Consider the following 15,976-nt stretch of genomic DNA (forward strand, 5'->3'; position numbering starts at 1 on the left):
CTCATATCTATTTTAACGGCTGTATATACAACAGTATTGGTTTCGGTACATAATATATCTCTCTCTGCGCAAAGATGATACAATTTTGGACATTTTTCCCTCCTCCTGTTGAGGGAAGTTTTGATACAATATGGTTGATAGCAAACTCCCTGCGTGGAGTAATAGCGATTAGCAGTTAAGCTTTTATCATTATCTAGACAGCTTCATGTATCTTGATAGGCAAACATGCCTCCATATGCATATGCCTTGGCATCTACAAAATGTAATTTCTTATATATTAATAGAAATTACGACTTTTTCCATGGGTAAAAAAAAAAAAAAAAAAATGAACCACATTAGATGGTTCAGAACGTCAACCAAATTTTAATGATGTGATTAATCTGAAAAACAATCTCACTACATATATTCTTAATAGGAATAATACATTTTGTTCTCAATATAATACTTTTAAATCACTCTAAGAACTCAGCTACTAAAATCGCCCCTTAAAATTCTCCAACAACACCATAATCATCCTCAAATATTGAAAACAAGTTTTACTACAAACATGTCTAATATGTATTGTTATTCTCTTTAGTTTTACAAAGAATTAATATGTATTGTTATTCTCTTTAGTTTTACAAAGAATTATAAATTTAGTAATTAATAATGAAGTTAAATTTCTAGCTTATTTTTATTTAAGCATTGTAAATCTTTCGGCTGTTATTAACCGAGAGTATCTAATGGCTCAAAAAGTTTAGTAATTAGTAATGAAGTTAAATTTCTAGCTTATTTTTCTTTAACCATTGTAAATCTTTCAGCTGTTATTAACAAAGAGCATCTAATAGTCCTTAGCCAGAAATACCAAAAACTTATGATTTAACAAAAGTCAAAGCATTCCAACCTCACTCTAGTGGGACCTATCCCAAGAGTCACTACTCTTCAAAGCCTATCACAATGGGCCAAACTGATCGAGAAATCCACCAGCCAAAAATACTCGGCAAAAATCAAGACAACCCAATCCCACTAAAGTGAGATCTATCTCAAGATTTGCCTACTCTTTAAGCCTTGTCACAATAGACCAAACCCAATCCCACTAAAGTGAGATCTATCTCAAGATTTGCCTACTCTTTAAGCCTTGTCACAATAGACCAAACACATTCCTTGATCCTTGTCACAATAGACCAAACACATTCCTTGATCCAGTAGCCTGCAAACCAAAAATACCAAAACTTAAATATTAACCTCCAAACCAAAAATAACAAAACTTATACCTTAACAAAAGGCAGAACATCTCAGCCCCACTAGAATGAGATCTACCCCAAAGAGTCACCTACTCTTCAAGCCTAAATGGAGATATCTCCCTTCCTGGAGATTTTGATATCTCCATTCTATACAAAAATTTCCATGTGATGGAATATCAAAAAGAAAATGATAAAAATAAATGTATCACCCATGAAAAACTCTTAAAATTGACACACTACCATTCTTTTCGAGATACTGAAGCAATTTGAAAAATTTGCTAATTTGAAGATCAATTAGCAATTGACATATTGCAATTGTTTTCCGGAACTTTACCCTTCTGAAAATCAATTAGCGCAAAATGCAGGACAGAAATAACAATATTATCCCAAAATGTCGTATTTTTAAAATTGACATACTGCAAAATAAAGCACACTGCAATCACAATAAAATCCCCAGTATGTCAGATTTTTAGCATTAAAGAAAAATATATCAGTGCCCTTCTCAGTATAATGTTTCAGACTTCATGGGTAAGCCCTGTTCACTAAGGAAAATCACAATAAAAATCCCTAATATGTCAGATTTGTTGTATTAAAGAAAAATACAAGGGCCAGGGCACTCGAAGGCCTTCTCAAAGGATTGGGAAGAGACCCTTTTCAGTAAAAACATAATTAATCTATGTCCAAAGAGGCATGGTCAGATCAGAAAACTTGGAATTACTTTACATGATAGTGTAATACAAGCTTCTAAATAATGTATAAACCAAAATATTGGTGTAATACAGGCTTCTAAATAATGTATAAACCTATACAGCAACTGAATTTCTTCGAGGCGGCCCATCTGCCTCTACCTCTAGGTCTCGGAGCCATCTGCCTCTATCTAGGTTTGATTTCTTCTGTAGCCCCTTAATACTCCTACCACTCAATTCAATATTCTCTACATCCCATCCAGGCAGAAGCATTTTCAATCATAACAAAATGGAAACATTATGTAGCTGCCATAATTTAAGAGTAGACCAGGAAACTGATATTTCCATTGAAACCGTCCCCCACTGACAGATAACTCACCATAATTCAAATAAAGATTTGTTGTTGTCTCTAGCCATGAATTGACCATCAGCATGTTGCTTATAGTATTCATCTCTGACCATCACCATGTTGCTTATAGTATTCATCTCTGCGTCGGCGTTGCTTACTGTACACAACCCAAAAGATAATTGAAAGCATTATACCAGTTGAGACGAGCGCTAAGCCAATGTAGACCCAGCGAAGATGTTGTCGAAGGCCAGGGCAATAATCCTCAGTTATGGTACCAAAAGTTTCCCTCACAAATGTGCAGTCCTGCAAATTCACGAGGAAAGGAGTGTAGTGATACAAACCATAGCTGATATTAACTGCTAGTACTAACTGTTTGTAAATATCCGGGGTTATCCGACCAGTTGTTGCACATATTCCAGATGATGAAACTGTGCATGTATAGTTTTTCCAGACCTGCAAATGACGAGCAGAATGAATATTAGCTCAACTACATCACATGTTTTTATCAGTTTCTTGAAACTTCTAAGCACTTTGCAACATCGCGAATCACCTGTGGTGCATTTGTGAGGTTAACTTCTCCAGCATTGCATTGCCGATCATCCAGCCGACCAGTGTAAGGATTGCAAAGTGTAGGCACTAGAGGACCAGATTGATTATAATAAAGAGGGCCAGCATTTGGCGGAAAGTTACTATTAGCAACAGTACCTAGCACCTTGTTCACAACTGTTACCACTTTACTGGTTACTGTTTTGCTCTGATTTAAAGATTGTTCAGCTGTTGCCACATCTACACAAGGCAGAATGTGGTCAAGGGCAGTATCTTCATAAGGATGTGCAACCCACTCTTTCATGGCGACGCAGGCATCTCCAACCGCACTGGCAGGAACAAAGGAAATGTGCAAATAGCTTAGTAACATCTCAATGACTAGACAACCATAAATCTCAAGTACTTGTGATAACTCATGATCATAATGTTGTGGTTAATATTAATACAATGCCTAGCTACACTAAAAACCCACTTGTTAGCTATTGTTACAAGCAATATCAAGGCTGACAACAAGCTGGGAGGAAATGCCTTCGAGTAACTTCAAAATTTTGGAAAACTATTTCATAGGTGAATTCATAAATGGTTTCAAAAAGCTCAATTTTAAGGCCTATCTCTATCAAACGGAGCCTCTAATAAAAAGTTAATTTGCAGCACTCAAGCTCAGTGGAGTGCCCTACCTCTCCTTCATAAACTAGAAACAATAGGACTTACTAAAAAAAAAAAAAAAAAAAAAAAAAAAATAGAACCATCCCATGCACAGTACCCCGCTTAGGCAAACCAACCTAAACCCTAATCGCTGCCTAGAAGAGCATGCCCAGACACAGCACTCTCAAAATAGGAACAGCGAGTACAAATCTGCAACACTCAATCACATCTGTCTTATATTAAAGCAAAGAAAAAAACACCACCTTGGCTTCGACTCTATTTCACTTACTATGCCAATGGAGAGCCTGTCTTTCCTACCTTCTATACTTGGAGAGTTAAAAGAGTTTGTTGGAAATACTGGGGGGAGGGGGAAGAGAAAAACACCACCTTGGCTTCGACTCTATTTCACGTACTATGCCAATGGAGAGCCCTGTCTCTCCTACCTTATATACTAGGAGAGTTAAAAGAGTTTGTTGGAAATACTGGGGGAAGGCGGACCAGGTGAATCAATGTTTTTATCAATTGTTATTTATACCCGTTAAAAAATTTCACAAAAACAAACCAGAAGACAAGACGCAAATAAAATAATTTTATCAACAAATGTTGAGGACACCAATCCTTTTTTACAAGAAGAACAAGCTCCAACTTGTACAAAAAAATATTTCAAGGCTCCAACCTTGACACTCCAACCCTTCAAAGATATTCAACTTGACTAGAACACCAATCTTATCAAGCCTTGATAATTATTCAAATCAAAATAAGTTTCAGGGGCTCAAATCCTTCAAAGATATTCAACTTGACCAGAACACCAATCTTATGATAATTATTCAAATCAAAATAAGTTTTCCAAACCAATACTGTCTGAAAGACGTGGCCTAAAGTCTGCTTCAAAGCTTCACGAGTCCAAACAAGGATTATCCATAGTGATAAAGCTCAGGTTACTCTGTTGTTCACAGGTCCACAAGAGAAAGTAGTATTACTATAGATCTGCTCAAAAACTTCCACATATCTACAAATAGTGCCTCCAATAGTTCTGCAAATAAATGATGCTTCAAGTCACAGAATTCTCAACAACAAGAAGTCCAAATAATTACTTTTCCACAGATCCACATTTCTCCATGTCTCTGAGGTATAGTTATCACAGGCCCAAACTGTAAGTGGGATAACAAGGGTGCTCAGATCTGAACTGTACAGGTGCAAAAGTCTGCGCTGTAAGAGATATATCACAGGTATACAGATCCAAATTGTAATCTTCAATTGCAAGGGATAAACCAGGTCCGAATAGTCTCAAAATGAGTCCACAGCATGTCATCACATGTCTTCACGGGTTCATATGAATAATCTGCAATAAGAGAATCACAGTTCTGAAGGAGTCTTCACTGTTCAAGAGAAGTCTTGCAACAAGTCTTCAACAACAAATCACAGGTCCGCAAAAGTCTGAAACAAGAATAGTCCACAAGTCTGCAAAAGGAGTCTGCAACAAGAATTTTCCACATGTCCGCAAGAGTGTTTCTTTATAAGTCTTAAAGAACCAATCCTATTCTGTCTTCCTGCTAGTTCAGGAGTCTGCAACAAGAATTTTCCACATGAACACAAGGGTGTTTCATTACAAGTCTTAAAGAACCAATCCTATTCTTTGTCTTCCTGCTAGTTCACGAATCATGAACTACTTATAAATCTTCTTTGAATGCTCTATACTCCGATGAGATGCTAACTGAACTAGTCATCACTTTTTAATAAATGTTTTTCAACCTATGGTGAAGGGACACAACAATTGGAGGAGCCGTCATGTGTTGGCATTATGGCTAATGTGTTGTCCTTGATGGCAACCTACTTGATAAAGATGTCATCATTATGATAACATGATGATTATAGAACTAATGCAGATTGGTACAGATGTTATAGATGGTATGAACAGAGAAATTACAGTTCAGAGACAGATGGAGGTTAAAGATGAAGATATGAGAAAGTATACGTGGATCCTATGCAGAAGGGTCGTGCATATACGCAGATCCTATAAGGGAAAGTCGCATATAGAATCCAAACCATGGTAATTTGAATACCAAGGGTCTTTACCATGGTATTAGCCCACCATAGTAATGGGAGTGACAACAGTTAATTGATCCAGTGAAAGCATGGTATTAGCCCACCATAGTAATGGGAGTGACAACAGTTAATTGATCCAATGAAAGAATACTAACGACATTACCAAGGAATTTACCTAAGGTATTGGTCAAGGCTAAAGTTATAAAGAGATGGAGATCAAGGTATTAGGTATGCAAGTAATGGGTTATACATATGGATCTGATTTGGAACAGGTGTGCACCAAGGAGCAAGGAGAAGACTCACATATGAAAGTATGTTGACAAATATGTTTGATTGATTTACTTGTTGCAAATGTCAAAAATAGCTAATAATGATGAATCTGTAATTACAATGATGTTGTGATCTAAATGAATTATTCAGAAGTTTGTAGTATTGGAAATAAAGGTTGTGGAGAGTGAAATTGTGTTTGCAGTGAAAGTTTTCAAATCTGTACGAAAAAGTGTTTCGGAATAGTCGAGTACATACATGGATTCATCTTTGTAGGGTCGTGTATATATTCTAAGATGAATTTATTTAGTATGTTGAGATCTGTTCGCAGGTGTTGTGCATGGTAGTTGCATACATAAGCTAATCTATTCTATGGAAGTCGCGTATTTATGTTAGGGTTTACAGTGCACTTTGATGATGACACTTGATGAGTTATGATGTGTTTTCTCTTGCCTGTCAATGATGTCTCTATCTTAATGATCTGTGTCTGACAATGATGATTGGGTTGATTGATTGATAATGATGCTAAAGTAAGTGGATCTGTGATTGGTTCAGTAACCTGTGAATGATCTATGTATGGTTCAGTGATTGATGATTCAGCATTCAATATGAGATCTGTACGCAAGTATGATACAAAGTAAATGCATACATACGTGGGTGTGCTTTAGAACAGTATCGTATACATTCTGAAGTAATCTGATCAAGATTTGCAGTCACAACACTTTGTTTTTGTGATGATTAACAATCTATGGCTTGATATAGTTATGCTGGTTGTGCATTGATATAATCTAGGTATGATGGTTTATATCTGTTATGGATTGGTTTGGTCTAGTTACAATGGTTGATTGAGATGATTGTTTTGTTGATGTTACAGGGATTCAGTTGGTTCAATCATTATCTTTCAGATTCAATATTCAATTTGGTATTGAGCTTAATGATGGGTGTGGGTCCAGTGTAAAAATGTGATGAAAGGTGTGAAGTATTATGAAACATGGTCCAAGGCGCTAAGGGTTGGAGCCTTTTAGTAACGGAGTAGAAGCTTCCTTCGAGTAGTAGCTAGTAAACTTGCTTAGGGGGTATGAGCTCCCTTCCAGTAGGAGCCAATGAATGAGATTAGGGGGTTGGAGCTCCCTTCTAGTGGGTGTTGAAGAACAAGAGAAAGTTGTAGCCTTTTGTAGGTGGGTGTCTAAGTAGTCAGTGCAAGATTGTAAGAAGAATTTTTTTTATATAATAAGAAAGAAGGCAGAGGCGACAGCAACGGTGGTTTTCTCCCATATTAGATTTTCACCTAAATTCCTAGTATTCATATGTGTTGATATGTTTCTTGTGTGATGATGATCTGTCTGCTCTTTACTATATACTATATGTCTGATGAAATTAATAATGCACTCGTTAAAGATAAAGATCTAATGGAACTTATGAAGAATTGGCTACCTAGATATATGTTGTTTGTTTTCACTGAAGTTGCGTACATACATTGGTTGCATAAAGAACAATGGTGTACATAACTCAGAATACGAAAATGAAAAGTTAAAGTGAGTTTAAAAATATTGATTCACCTAGAAGAAGCTTGATCGCTTACAAGGAGATCCATCAAGATGAGTAGTCAAGAAGGAGCATTTTCTATTAAACCACCTTTGTTTAATGGAACTAACTTTGTATTTTGAAAAGTCAAAATGGGAGCATATTTGCAGGCACTTGGAGCTGATGTATGGGCAATCGTTGAAGATGGATATCAATATCCAACCTCCATTCCCACAGGATACTGCAAGGAAGAAATAGTATGAAACCAATGCAAAGACTGTAAATACCATCCTGGGAAGTCTGGCAAACTCTAAGTTCATGAAAGCCATGTAATGAACAGCGCAAAGGCAATGTGGGATAAGCATATCCAAAGTTATGAAGGTGACACCAAGGTAAAAAGTGTTAAACTTCAAAAGTTTAGAATTCAGTGTGGGACTCTTAGAATGCATGATGATGAAAGTATTGCAAGCTTTTTCCTTAGAGTGGACGAAGTTGTCAACTCTATGAAAAACCTTGGTCACGAAATAAAAGATGCTACTGTTATTGAAAAGATTTTGAGATCACTAACTCCAAAGTTCGATCCCAAAGTCTCTGCCATTGAAGAAATGCAGGATTTGAAGAGTCTTACTCTTGAACAACTCTATGAGATCTTGACAACTTTTGAGATGAGAAAAGGGGGTCCATCACATCTCAAAGAAGCAACCTTCAAAACCTCTCATAAAGGGACAAAAAGAAAACATAAAACAAATAAAGATAAAATGAAAAAATCAACAAAATGGATAAAAGTAAACAAAACAACGACCAACAAAAAAAAAACTTAAGAGATACAAGCTACATTTCAAATGAGGAAGAAGCGAATTTCGTGAAAAAATTGCAAGTGGGAATTGGTAATTCAAAGGTAAGCTTCCCTTTAAATGTTTTGCTTGTGGAAGAGTAGGTCACTATGCATCCAAATGTCCATATAAAGAAAATCATAAAGCGAATGGAAAGGATGTTGACAAAAATTTCAAAAGGAAGTTTTCTACCAAGAAAAGTTTTTATTTTAATGATAATAGTCAAAGCACATCTGATGATCAAGAAAATTCAGATTCGCAAATTCTAACAGTTGTTATCAAATACTTATGGCATTTGAAGAACAATGTGTAGATGAATCGGATGATGTCTTTATGGATGCTCTAGAAGAAAGTGATAATGAATATTCTTTCAATAATGGGGATGATGAATCTGATCAGGATTATCTGTTACTTATGGCTCTTGAAGATCAATCAATTCGTGAATCAGATAGTTGTAAAGAAGATGATGCATTGGAAACATTAAATGAAATTGATAGACTCGGGAATGAAAACAAAGAACTAGAAACAAAAGAAACTAGTATGGTGAAGGAAATAAACATGTTAAGAATGCAATTGGAACCAACCAATAGAAGAAAAGGAAAAGCATTGTGAAAAATTAAAATGTGAAGTTGTGACGCTAAGGGAAGATTATGAGAAAATCAACAAATGGGTAAAGGCATCTGAATCACTAGAGAAGATTATCAATAAAACAATGTTCTCCTCTAATCAGGAGAAGCATTGGATACAACCACATGGCTTCAGATTCACAATGTAATAACAAGAACAGCCAGCATGACGTTTTTCAAAAGGAAAATGAATCAAGTCACATATCTGAAAGAAAATCTCCTAAACCAAAGTCTAGATCAATTCCTAGGCATAAAGGTTGGTTTCATGGATATTGTTTCTCTTGTAAAAAGTTTGGGCATAAGGTCACTAATTGTAGGTCAAGCATTTGGAATGGAAACAGAAGATGGGATAAGTTTGAGCACATGATTAGAAATTGCAAGCAAATTTGGAACAAGCACAAACAACAGTCAAAGACATAGAAAAGATTGTCTTAAACTATTGATTGCTCTTAAAAGAATATTTCTAACAGTGACTACAGAAGTGAATGTGAGGTATATAACCTCATGGAGTAAAGCGATGATTATCAAGTCCCCAAGATCAGTGATGTATGATCTCGGGGGGAGCTATTCATGAATATCTTTATAATAGTTGTCTATGTTGGTTTGATAATTTGTTGGTGATATTTATTGTATTTCCATTGCATCTGGTGAAGTAACAGTGAACAAGAACAGACAATACAGATTCAAGGGGAGCTGTGACTAAAAAGAATCAACAGTTTACTCTCTGTACGTAGGTCTCATGAATGAGAGTGGCGTATATACACAAGTTTTGAATGAAAGTATTGCAAGATTTTTCCTTAGAGTGGACGAAGTTGCCAACTCTATGAAAAACCTTGGTCATGAAATAAAATATGCTACTGTTATTGAAAAGATTTTGAGATCACTAACTCCAAAGTTCGATTCCAAAGTCTCTACCATTGAAGAAATGCAGGATTTGAAGAGTCTTACTCTTGAACAACTCTATGAGATCTTGACAACTTTTGAGATGAGAAAAGGGGGTCCATCAAATCTCAAAGAAGCAACCTTCAAAACCTCTCATAAAGGGACAAAAAGAAAACATAAAACAAATAAAGATAAAATGAAAAAACCAACAAAATGGATAAAAGTAAACAAAACAACAACCAACAAAAAAAAACCTAGAGATACAAGCTACATTTCAAATGAGGAAGAAGCGAATTTCGTGAAAAAATTGCAAGTGGGAATTGGTAATTCAAAGGTAAGCTTCCCTTTAAATGTTTTGCTTGTGGAAGAGTAGGTCACTATATGCATCCAAATGTCCATATAAAGAAAATCATAAAGCGAATGGAAAGGATGTTGACAAAAATTTCAAAAGGAAGTTTTCTACCAAGAAAAGTTTTTATTTTAATGATAATAGTCAAAGCACATCTGATGATCAAGAAAATTCAAATTCGCAAATTCTAACAGTTGTTATCAAATACTTGTGGCATTTGAAGAACAATGTGTAGATGAAACGGATGATGTCTTTATGGATGCTCTAGAAGAAAGTGATAATGAATATTCTTTCAATAATGAGGATGATGAATCCAATCAGGATTATCTGTTACTTATGGCTCTTGAAGATCAATCAATTCGTGAATCAGATAGTTGTAAAGAAGATGATGCATTGGAAACATTAAATGAAATTGATAGAATCGGGAATGAAAACAAAGAACTAGAAATAAAAGAAACTAGTATGGTGAAGGAAATAAACATGTTAAGAATGCAATTGGAACCAACCAATAGAAGAAAAGGAAGAGCATTGTGAAAAATTAAAATGTGAAGTTGTGACTCTAAGGGAAGATTATGAGAAAATCAACAAATGGGTAAAGGCATCTGAATCACTAGAGAAGATTATCAATAAAACAATGTTCTCCTCTAATTAGGAGAAGCATTGGATACAATCACATGGCTTCAGATTCACAATGTAATAACAAGAACAGCGAGCGTGACATTTTTCAAAAGGAAAATGAATCAAGTCACATATCTGAAAGAAAATCTCCTAAACCAAAGTCTAGATCAATTTCTAGGCATAAAGGTTGGTTTCATGGATATTGTTTCTCTTGTAACAAGTTTGGGCATAAGGTCACAGATTGTAGGTCAAGCATTTGGAATGGAAACAGAAGATGGGATAAGTTTGAGCACATGATTAGAAATTGCAAGCAGATTTGGAACAAGCACAAACAACAATCAAAGACATAGAAAAGATTGTCTTAAACTATTGATTGCTCTTAAAAGAATATTTCTAACAGTGACTACATAAGTGAATGTGAGGTATATAACCTCATGGAGATATGATCAAATTTGATGATGATAAGTTGACACACATTCAGGGGGAGCATATGCTATGCTTCTAATAGTACATTGTTGGCATTATGGTTTCTTGAGCACTGCTTGCTAAATGATGGTGTTTGTGATGAATTCATGATTTACTCACTGCTTGTTGACATTGATGAGAAGATATATGTTGCTTGATTTAAATATGTTAATGATGTTGTCAATCAGTTCTATATGCATGGATTGCATAGATTGCATAAGGAGGATATTTATATGTTACTTGAGTTGCACTTAGTGAAGTTGTTAATCCTACTTGATACACTTGATGAGGAAGATGTGTATGTTATGGTTGTCATTGGTTGATGATGATGAGTTTATGATTCACTCACTGTTTGTTGACATTGATATGTTGTTGTCACTATGTCATCATTGATGCATGGGCTGCATGTGGTAAAGATATGGATGATGTGTATATATTGCTTAAGTTTGGTAAAGTTGTTGTTAAAGCTTGAAGATATGTATACTGAAGATGTGATGTTGTTGATCAGCTCTATGGCTTGTAATGTTGGAGGTACTTTTGGCTTTTGATTGATGCATGGAAATAATATGTATATGTTGCAAGAGATTAACATGTTTTTTCATGCTCATTGATTATAACTCTTCCTATATGAGGAGACATCATGTTGACCGTGATGACATAAGGGGATGAGTTGATGACAGAACCTTATTGCACTATCTTGTGCCTCTACTACAATTGCTTAGTGATGATGTTGAAGAGATCGTTGTTACATTGAATTATCTTACATAGCTCCTTGATGATGAGGATGTTCATGTTGTTATCATGATCTTGCTACCTCACTATTGAAGACTATGATTTTGGTTATAAATGTCATATATATCTCTTGATGTAAAGGTCGTGAAAAGCTCCATGTTGTAAATCATTGTAAAATTCAATCATGTATGGGCTATTAGGATCAAGTCATGTCATGTATGTAATCCCATTATGTTGGGACATTGATGTAAAATTTCGATCCGATATGTAAACCAAATACGTTGGTAATTGATGTAATCATGGGAGCAGAGTCATTAGTCATAGAAAAGGTCATATATGGTTAAGTCATAAAGTCTTGTACTCTATCGAATGTCTTCAAAAGGTTCATCATATGCACAGTGGGCACATGGTCAGTATGCAGTGTTCATATTCAGTAGATTAGACCACCAGTGATCCTATCTACAAAGGGGGAAAGAAGCCTTTAATTCAGCATTGATCAACCCTTTTCCCTTGATGTAAAAGGGGGAACTAGCTTCGTGTTTGGAGAAAAGCTTGGTAAGAAGTCTTGGTATTTGCAGGCGTTTACGGGTGGTAACCAAACACCAAATGGTTGGCATCAACCCCAAAGGGGGAGATTGTTGGCATTATGGTTAATGTGTTGTCATTGATGGCAACTTACTTAATAAAGATGTCACCATTATGATACCAGTATGATAACATGATGTTTATGGAACTAATGCAGATTGGTACAGATGCTACAAATGGTAAAAACAGAGAAATGACAGTTCAGAGACAAATGGAAGTTAAAGGTGAAGATTTGAGAAAATAAACACGGATCCTATGCAGAAGGGTCGCGTACATACGCAGGTCCTATAAGTGAAAATTGCGTACAGAATCCGAACCATGGTAATTTGAATACCAAGGGTCTTTACCATGATATTAGCCCATAGTAATGGGAGCAACAACGGTTATTTGATCGTGTCAAAGAATACCAGGGAGTAAGGAAAAGACTCGGATCTGAAAGTATGTTGACAAATATGCTTGATTGATTTACTTGTTGCAAATGTCAAAATAGCTAATAATGATGAATCTGTAATTACAATAATGTTGTGATCTAAATGAATTATTCAAAAGTCTATAATATTGATAGTAAAGGTTGCAGAGAGTGAAACAGTGTTTGCAGCGAAAGCTTTCAAATCTGTACGCAAGAGTGTTTGGGAATAGTCGCGTACATACGCAGATTCATCTCTAAAGGGTCGCGTATATATTCTAAGATGAATTTCTTTGGTATGTTGAGCACTGTACGCAGGGTTGTGCATGGTAGTCACCTATATACGCTAATTTGTTCTATGGAAGTCATGTATTTATGTTAGGGTTTGCAGTGCGCTTTGATGAAGAAACTTGATGAGTTATGCTCTATTTTCTACTGTCTGCCAATGATATCTCTATCTTAATGATCTATCTCTGACAGTGATGATTGAGTTGATTGATTGGTAATGATGCTACAATGAGGGGATCTATGATAGGTTCAGTAATTTATGAATGGTCTATGTATGGTTCAGTGGTTGATGATTCAACGTTCAGTGTTCTGAGATATGTACACAAGTATGATACATAGGAAACGCGTACATATGCAAGTGTGCTTCATAACAATAACGTATACATTCTAAAGAAATCTAATCAGGGTTTGCATTGAAAACATTTTGTGTTTGTGATGATTAACAGTGTATGGCTTGATATAGTTATGACTGCTTATGTGTTGATATGATTTGGTATGATGGTTTATATCTATTATGGATTGGTTGATTGAGATTTAGTGATTGGTTTGTTGATGTTACAATGATTCAGTTGGTTTGGTGATTAACTTTCAGATTCAGTATTCAGTTTGGTATTGAGCTTAATGATGGGTGTGTGTCCAATCTGAAAATATGATGAAAGGTGGCATACAAGTTTGATGTTTAGAGTCAGGTGGATCCAGTATGAAATATTATGAAAAGTGGTCCACGAGGTGCTAAGGGTTGGAGCCTTCAGTAAGGGAGTCAAAGCTTTCCTCCAATGATAACTAATAAATTTGCTCAGGGGGTAGGAGCTCCCTTCTGATAGGAGCCGGTAAACAAGATTAGGGGGTTGGAGCTCCCTTCTAGTGTGTTGGAGAATGAGAGAAGGTTGTTGCCTTCTGTAGGTGGGTGACTGCAGCCTGGTAAGAGTTTGCGCTAGTACAAGATTGTACAAAGATTTTCTTTATATAATAAGAAAGAAAACAGAGGTGACAACAGCTGTGGTTTTCTCCCATATTGGGTTTCCACCTAAAATCCTGGTGTTCACATGTGTTGATATGTTTCTTGTGTGATGATGATCTATATACTCTTTACTGCATACTATATGTCTGATGAAATTAATAATGCACTAGTTAAAGATAAAGATCTGACGGAACTTATGAAGAATTGGCTAAATGGATAGACGACGTTTGCTTTCACTGAGGTTGCATACATATGTTTGTTGTATAAAGAACAATAGCATACATAACTCAGAATAGCAAAAAGAAAAGTTGAAGTGAGTTTAAAAATATTGATTCACCCCCTCCCCCCCTCGCCCTCTTAATATTTTCCCAACATCATGTCCTAGTGAACCTACATAAGTCGGCTAGTAGACTTTGATCAATATTAACATACAATGTTTTTAAAATTAGTATCTCCATAATGACAAGGAGTTAGGAAAGAGGTGAAAGTCCTCTACAAGCTGGTATAAGACTCTCACTTCAAAATGATGTATCTAATGTCCAAGAAAAAAATTATTTTATGACAGTTCCTAGAATTTGTGATAGCTTATTGGAATTTAAGGTTTACATGATTAGGGCATTCAGATGATTAGGGTATTATCTAGGGTTAGGGTTTCATCATATATTAGGCATAAATATTTAGGATTAGAGTTAGGGCATCATTACAAGCAAGGATTTAGGGTTAGGTCTTCATCATCTCCAATTAAAGTTAGGTCATGATACCATATTGACATCAATGACAACCTTATCCAGCAATTTCCCCCTTTGTCATTGATGGCAATATACTTCTACTTTTCAGCATTCTCTCCCCCTTTGACATCAATTTCAACCTCTTCATATGGTGCTCCCCTTGTCATGGTGTTGCTCCCCCCCATCATGGTGCTACTCCCCTTAACATTGTGCTGCTCTGATGGGATATAAGAGAGACAACCCCCATCTTTTAAGGAAGATATTCAAATGCTTCTCGAGGTAAGGGTTTTGTGAAGATATCTGCAATTTGCTCCTTTGTGTTGATATACTCCAATCTGACATTTTGTTTTGTAACTTGTTCTACGAGAAAATTATACTTGATTGGGATATGTTTAGCCTTTGAATGCATCACAGGGATTCTTTGAAAGACTTATACTAGTTTTATCACAATAGACAGTGATTGGTTAATTTCTATGTTGACATCTTTCAGAGCTTCCTTCATCCATAGGATTTAAGTATAACAGTGTGCAGTAGCTACGTATTCGGCTTTAGCGGTGGAAAGAGATATAAATGATTACTTTTTGCTAAGCCAAGATACAAGACAATCTCCTAAAAAGAATGCATTCCAAGTAGTACTTTTTTTAACGTCCATGCATCCTGCCCAATCTGCATCAAGTGTATGTCATCAACGCAAGCGTTGGATCAAGTTCATGAGACATAAAATGACTTTTTATTGAATGATCAGATATTGGTTGGGCTAGATCAGATTATGTACACCTGTCTTATTCTTTAAATGTCGTGATCTAGGTTTGTCTGAAATCTGGAAGTGCAGCGAATTATGAGTTTATATTTGCAGATCTATATGTTGGTTCGTCTCTACAAAAGCGCGTATACACGCAGGTTCTAATCTTCAAAATAGCGTATATAAAAGAAAAGTCTCTTCTTCAAATCTGACTGATCAATCTGATCAATTTTTAACGTCCACGCATCCTGCCCAATCTGCATCAAGTGTATGTCATCAAAGCAAGTGTTGTGCTCTTGGGATACCATAGTCCAAAATCAAGAGTACCTTTCAGATATCTGAGGATTCTGAGAGAAATTTTGCGGGCAAAACTGTGTGAAGGATTTTTAATCCCGTCCAACATTTTGGGTGGACACTCCACCCAAAATGTTGGACAACATTAAAAATCCTTCACATTGTTTTCCTGCAAAATTTC

At 35.8% G+C, this 15,976-nt stretch overlaps 1 protein-coding gene across 1 annotated transcript in view; it reads right to left on the minus strand.

Moving 5' to 3' along the window:
- Positions 1–1,898: 1,898 nt before the first annotated feature.
- LOC149196619 (uncharacterized) overlaps positions 1,899–15,976 on the minus strand; it is an 81,651-nt gene continuing 67,573 nt past the window's right edge. The window contains exons 8-9 of the mRNA XM_089405589.1: positions 2,809–3,133; positions 1,899–2,711 (exon numbers count right to left, since the gene is read on the minus strand). Coding sequence (XP_089261715.1) covers positions 2,358–2,711; positions 2,809–3,133 — 679 coding nt within the window. The 3' untranslated portion in view covers positions 1,899–2,357. The remainder of the gene's footprint in view (positions 2,712–2,808; positions 3,134–15,976) is intronic.

Source organism: Pinus tabuliformis, chromosome 2_2, assembly GCF_031772625.1.
Source record: "Pinus tabuliformis cultivar Carrire ecotype Pingquan chromosome 2_2, CPIR1, whole genome shotgun sequence".
In the NCBI taxonomy this organism is placed as follows: domain Eukaryota; kingdom Viridiplantae; phylum Streptophyta; class Pinopsida; order Pinales; family Pinaceae; genus Pinus; species Pinus tabuliformis.